Source organism: Pristis pectinata, chromosome 5, assembly GCF_009764475.1.
Source record: "Pristis pectinata isolate sPriPec2 chromosome 5, sPriPec2.1.pri, whole genome shotgun sequence".
Lineage (NCBI taxonomy): Eukaryota > Metazoa > Chordata > Chondrichthyes > Rhinopristiformes > Pristidae > Pristis > Pristis pectinata.
This window is the reverse complement of record NC_067409.1, coordinates 24,932,432-24,938,724: the sequence shown is the minus strand read 5'-3', so window position 1 is coordinate 24,938,724 and position 6,293 is coordinate 24,932,432. Positions and strand designations below refer to the sequence as shown.

The 6,293-nt window shown below is 39.9% G+C and overlaps 1 protein-coding gene across 11 annotated transcripts in view; it reads right to left on the bottom strand.

Annotated features, from left to right (window-relative positions):
• Positions 1-4,047: 4,047 nt before the first annotated feature.
• The window catches only part of pard3aa (par-3 family cell polarity regulator alpha, a), a 655,359-nt gene continuing 653,113 nt past the window's right edge, over positions 4,048-6,293 (bottom strand). For all 11 annotated transcript variants that reach the window (XM_052015672.1, XM_052015675.1, XM_052015670.1 and 8 more), the window contains one exon: positions 4,048-6,015. In XM_052015672.1, coding sequence (XP_051871632.1) covers positions 5,631-6,015 — 385 coding nt within the window. In that variant the 3' untranslated portion in view covers positions 4,048-5,630. The remainder of the gene's footprint in view (positions 6,016-6,293) is intronic.

The following is a 6,293-nucleotide window of genomic DNA, read 5'->3' as shown; positions in this document are numbered from 1 at the left end:
TCCAGGAACAAATGCTTTATATTCCCCCATTTTATAATTTATAACTCTTCTATTAAATGATGTAACTCAATGTATTTGACCTTCTGGAGATGATTCCAGGGGTTGGGTGGGGGTCTCCTTTATTTATGAAATTCTTGGTGAAAAGAACCTCCCCTCCCCACCCAGGCATAAGCTTCTAGTAAAGTATCAAATGTCCCATGAACAGAAGGGTTAGTGTCTCCACCTGGTTCTATGTGACTTATTCCTTAAGAGGATTCAGGACAAAGCTTCCAGCAAATAAAAGTCTCTTTCAGCTCTGCTAATCCCACCCACAAAGTTATCTCCCAAAGTCAGTGGGGAATGGATGTTATGAGTGGTTTTGGCGGCTACATCTGGAACGTTAGCCCTGTGAAAGTTACGGGTTTACTACACTCCATCTCACTAGCCCCTTACCTTCCACCTTCTGTAATCTACTGCTCGGACCCCATCTGACACTATTCCCACTGCATGCTAACATTCTTAAGTCTTAAATTTAAAGTATTTGCCTTCATGATTAAATTGCTCCAGCCTCACCTTCTTTATCTGGATTACCTCCTTTCACCCCATATCCTCTTCCCCACTCGTTGTTCCTAACTCCAATCTCTTACGCATTATTACTAAAGCTTGAATTTTTAAATTTTTTTAGTTCAATACAAGTTTTTTTTTGCATTATTTGTGTTTGGCAAAACTTTGGATTTAAAAAAAAGTTCTTGTGATGTATCAGCCTTTAGCCCTTATAAATCAAAATCAATAATAAGTCACAGACCAGATCAGGGTTTACCTCAGTCGTTTCTTCAACAAAATCTTCACTTCCTTTCATGCAGTTACAGATATTTCCTTTCTCCATTTCCCTGCACTACTACTCTTCCAGCCTTTTTCACAACCATCACATCACTCATCAATTGGGCCTGGCCTGTAGTCAATACGAGATACTTGAAAGCCACATGTGACAGTTATGAGACAAGTGAATGAATACTGAAGTGCTGCATGCTGGACATGTATGGCCAGTACAGAGTTTTACCTATAGAAAACAAAAATCAATTTTCCAGGTGGTCTTTTGAGTGTAGTTTTCAATTTGGTAAAACAGAAACATGTAAGCCCTAAACATATGATCTGGATGACGGGATTGATGGCTTTGTGGCCAAGTTTGCGGATGACACACAGATAGGTGGAGGGGCAGGTAGTGTTGAGGAAGCAGGGAGTCTGCAGAAGGACTGGGACAGATTAGGAAAGTGGGCAAAGAAGAGGCAGATGGAAGTGTACAGTCATGCATTTTGGTAGAAGGAATAAAGGCGTAGACTGTTTTCTAAATGGGGAGCCAATTCAGAAATCAGACGTGCAAAGGGACTTGGGAGTCCTAGTGCAGGATTCCCTAAAGGTTAACTTGCAGGTTGAGGTGGTAGTAAGGAAGGCAAATGCAACTTTGAGAGGACTAGAATATAAAAGCTAGGATGCAATGCTGAGGTTTTATGAGGCGTTGGTCAGACCACATTTGGAGTATTGTGAGCAGTTTTTGGCCCCATATCTAAGGAAGGATGTGCTGGCGTTGGAGAGGAGGTTTGCAAGAATGATGCCAGAAATGAAAGGGTTAACATATGAGGAGCATTTGATGGCTCTGGGTCTGCACTTGCTGGAGTTTAGAAGGATGAGGGGGGACCTCGTTGAAACCTACAGAATATTGAAAGGCCTGGATCGAGTGGACGTCGAGAGGATGTCTCCAGTAGTGGGAGATTCTAAGACCAGGGGGCACAGCCTCATGATAGAAGGACGGCCCTTTAGAACAAAGATGAGGACTTTCGCCAGAGGGTGGTGAATCTGTGGAATTCATTGCTACAGACGTCTGTGGAGACCAAGTCATTGGGTATATTTAAAGTGGATGTTGATAGGTTCTTGATTAGTAAGGGCTTCAAAGGTTATGGGAAGGTGGCAGAAGAATGGGGTTGAGAGGGAAAAATAAATCAGCCATAATCGAATGGCAGAGCAGACTTGAAGGGCCAAACATCACTTTTCTTTTTCATCACAGTCAGACATTCCCAGTTGCCTCGGCCTTGCAGTTTGTAATTCCTCCCCAGATTCTCACACCTCAACCTTCTTCCTCCTTTGAGATTCTTCTCAAAGCCAACATCTTTGACCAGGAGTTTGCCCATTGCTTTCCATGCATCACTTTCTTACACTTCTGTGAAGCACCTTGGAATGTCTTTTTATGTCAAAGTCTCCATTTAAAAGCACATTATGATAATTTTTTTTTAAGGCTTTGATTTAGAATCAAAGAGATGAACTTTGTCCTAAGTGTCTAAATTGACACTAATATTCTGGACACTTTTATAAAATGGAGAATGCAACTCTAAAAACAATGAAATTTGGATATCATTGAAGAAAATTTCCCTCACACAAGCTTAAAGAATATTGCACAGATTTCATGGTGGGAAAAATTGGAAGGCAACCACATTAATGGTGCTCTTTGGGCACAAGGAAAACTGGTCAAGCTCCATTAAATGGTCAGTCTTACTTCATCCATGGTACATTAAACATAATTAATGAATGGAATTATCATCATTTGTATTTGGTGCTAATAAACTGCCATTCTGCTCTCCAAATGAATGAGTAAAACACAGTACAAAATTACAAGAAAATCCAATAACAAACATACCCTTAATTTACAAACAATGATCTCTGTTTCCAATTACATCAGCAAGCAGTATAATGACACCAGGAATGCGGTAGGTAGGAAATGCATACAAGCAAAATGCACACAATGAAACTTCATTTGACTCTTGTGAATCTCTCTATGCACTCAAGTGTGGCAATATGATCCTTGCACTGTGAATGGTTGACAATGTCAGTCTTTCTTATATGGAGTCTCAAGCTTTTACGTGCAAAGCATCAAGTCTGTGTTATTCTTTGGCTGAAAGACCGGAAGTGAAATTAAATTAATTCCACATGACAACAGTGCTGTTGTTGTGCAACTGGATTGCAAAATTTACTGGCAATCTTCAGTATTCATGGATGTTTCAAAGTGTTGCAACTGTTTATTTCTCAATACCAGCACGGATTGAAGAATGACATTCTATAACTTAACACCGATGTAATTTTGAAATAAAACTCAAAATGCCAGAAACACTCAGCAGGTCAGGCAGCACCTGTGTAGAAAGAAGTTAACATGTCAGATCAATGGTGGCTCATTGGAAGAAGGAAAGTCAGAAATCAAACATGTTTTATGTTGCAGGAAAGGAGGGATGAAGAAAGCAAAAGGAATTTCTGTGGTTGGAAACTAAGAAATACTAAATGACAACAAAATGTAGTGCTGCTGGCTGAGAGAAGGTGGTAAAGTCGTGACAATTGCTGCTGATCTATCAGGGAGAGATGTAAATAGAGGGAGATGAATGAGATTTTTTCTCTCCCTCCGCTCCCCTCTACTTATATCTCCCCCAAGATAGATCAGCTGTGATTAATAAACCTCCACTACCCTCTCTCAGCTGTGGCAGTACCACCTCTTGCTGACATTCACTCTCGCTTGGTCTCCATCCTGTCACAGACAGTTTCTTTTCTCCACTTCCCCCCACCCCCCCACCTTCTCTGTAACCTCAGTTCAATTTCTAATTTTTCTCAGTTCCAGTGAAATGTCATCCAGCTGAAACATTTGCTCTGGAGTCACAGGGTTTTACAGCACAGAAATGGGCCATTTGGCCACTATGTCCATGCCTATCCTTTCCCCAATTATACTAATCCCATTTGCCTGCATTAGGTCCGTATCCTTCAATGAAACTATTTTGCTCTTCACAGTTGCTGCTTAACCTGCTGAGTATTCCCAGCTTTTTTCAGTTTTTATTTCAGCTTTCCAGCATCTGCACTTTTGATTTTGCTTTGTGATTACCATTGTGATGTTAACCTTTTTATTATAAAAGCAGTTCAATCACTTTCTCCAGTAATGCTACCTACTCACTTGTGAAACTTGTTCTTTACAGACATCGAAAATGAACCAGCAATATCACAGACTATATTGCAAACAGGATGAAACAGCCTTTTTATTCTAAAGTGATATGTACAAGAAAGCTGTCTTACATTGCTTTATACACTGTGTAAAAGAGCCATTAAAAACTGATTGCACTGTGCTTACATTTCGTTTAAAACATCGTAGTAAAATTGAAAGAAAGGCAACAAACAAGCAAACAGGACATCGATAATTGCAAAGAGCTTTCTCATATTTTGAAAACAGCTCAACAGAAATAAAAAAAAGTCCTAAAAAGAAAAAGGCATGGTCTTCCAGGTTCACACAGTGCCCGATACAGCTAGTGTGTGAGAACTGACCTAAATTCATTCTTTCTCACATCTGGAACTGCAGGCACTTAATTGTTCCAACCTCCGTATTCCAAATAAGCACTTAAGAAATTATTTAAAGGAAAGCTTTCCAAATTCCCAAATGTACACTAGGGTATCACATTAAAAGCAATAATAAAACATTAGTCACTTATTTGTGTGTCTTTTTATATATAAAACAAAATTGTTTCTTCCTTTTTCTTCCTGAACTTGCACAGACATCATTGTTTACTATATAGTCACTCACATCTGGTACAATAAAAAGATATAATGAGAACTGGAAGCATTAGCAGTCTCCTACTTGACCTAACAGATTTGCAGTGTTACAGACTTGCATGAAAACCAGTCGAGTTTCCCTTCTTTATTTTGCCCCACATTTCCCAATGGCCTGATATGAGATGCATTGCTCTGCTCTGCTTGTTGGCCTCAGGGCTTGCAGTGGCCAGGACACTCATACAACAAGGCAAGACTTTCAAATTGGACTAACACTCCCTCTGCGTAGGTTACTGACTGTAAATCGAACCCAAAATGTGAAAGAATCATGAAATTGGCAGTGATTCTCTTCTCCATCAATGAACTAGATGGATTACAATAAACAGTGGTATGGTATGGTCTACAATTTATCAAGCTCCACAATTTCCACAGGGCTTTCTCAGTCAGATTTGAATTATTATGTAGGCTAAAAGTACATTGTAATTTATTTGTTTTTTTTTGAAGTGTGACATATTCCATCCAAAAACACAAACAACAATTCTCTGATTAGGAAATATTCAAATTGTGGAGAAAGGATACAGAAATTTTCTAGTCGATGTTGAAGTGAATTTCACATTTAAAAGTGTCCCCATGGGACTAACGTAATGATATTCCTGAATGCATCAATTTATGCCAAGCTGTATACATTTGGGGAAAATGGATAACCATGATCCCTTACAATACAGTTTTACACAAGAGCACTGGGAAGGCAGCAGAATAAATCCAGCCTTAAGTAGCTAAAATCAGTCATAATGTCTGGAGAAGAATCACATGATTAGATCCTCATGACAACAGACTTCTTCAGCTTCCACCTGATTGTCAAACTGTAAGAAAGTCTTTCTGTGTTATCAGCTGATGGCTGTGACAGACAGAAGGAGGCAGGTTAAGGCCAGTAAGTCTTTTCTCAAATTACTGAAGGCACTGGAATAGAAAAATGCTGCAAAAACCTGCATGAGATTGGAAGTTCTTCTCCTTTGATATTCAGAAGAAAGTGACTTAAAAAGTGACTTATTGCCTTGTACATCAACCTTCTTACTCTGGGGTCAGGGATAGAAGGGCCGACCTTTGTCCTGCATTTGTAACCGGGACAGTCTGGCTACCTGAGAAGGGGATGGAGGAACATCTTGCCTGTAAGGACCTTTCGGAAGGCTGTAGGCTGGATCGGGTTTGTAAGAGTCGTAATTATTACGCCCTTCCACGGGCTTGCTTGCAATCGACTGATCCTTTTGCCGCTGTTCCTCTTGGCGCAGCAGCTCCTGTGTCTCCATCAAGACCCGTGCATTGACTCCATGTCCAAGGTAGCCATTCCGAGAACCCTGATAACTGGAATACCTGGGATTGTCCTTTGCACTCTGAAACCCTTCACCAGGGGTATAGCCTTTATCCCATGCTTCTTGAGTCATGGAACTGGAATTCTTTTTGCTTTGCCTGCAGAGATAAGAGAATAGAAAACTGATTATTTCTCACCTGTTGGAGGGGAGCATACAAAATGCTAAATGCCATATAGGATACTGCTAAACAACAGCCAAGACAACATTAATCATTCATAATTTTGCATATATTATTGATAAATGTAATTATACAGGACACATGCATTTGTTTTGGAAGGTAGGTGATGTGGTAATGTCAGAATTAGACAACCAACAATTTGCCATCTGTTAACAAAACAAATGTAACTACAGTGTACTAAGTTCCTTGGGCTATCA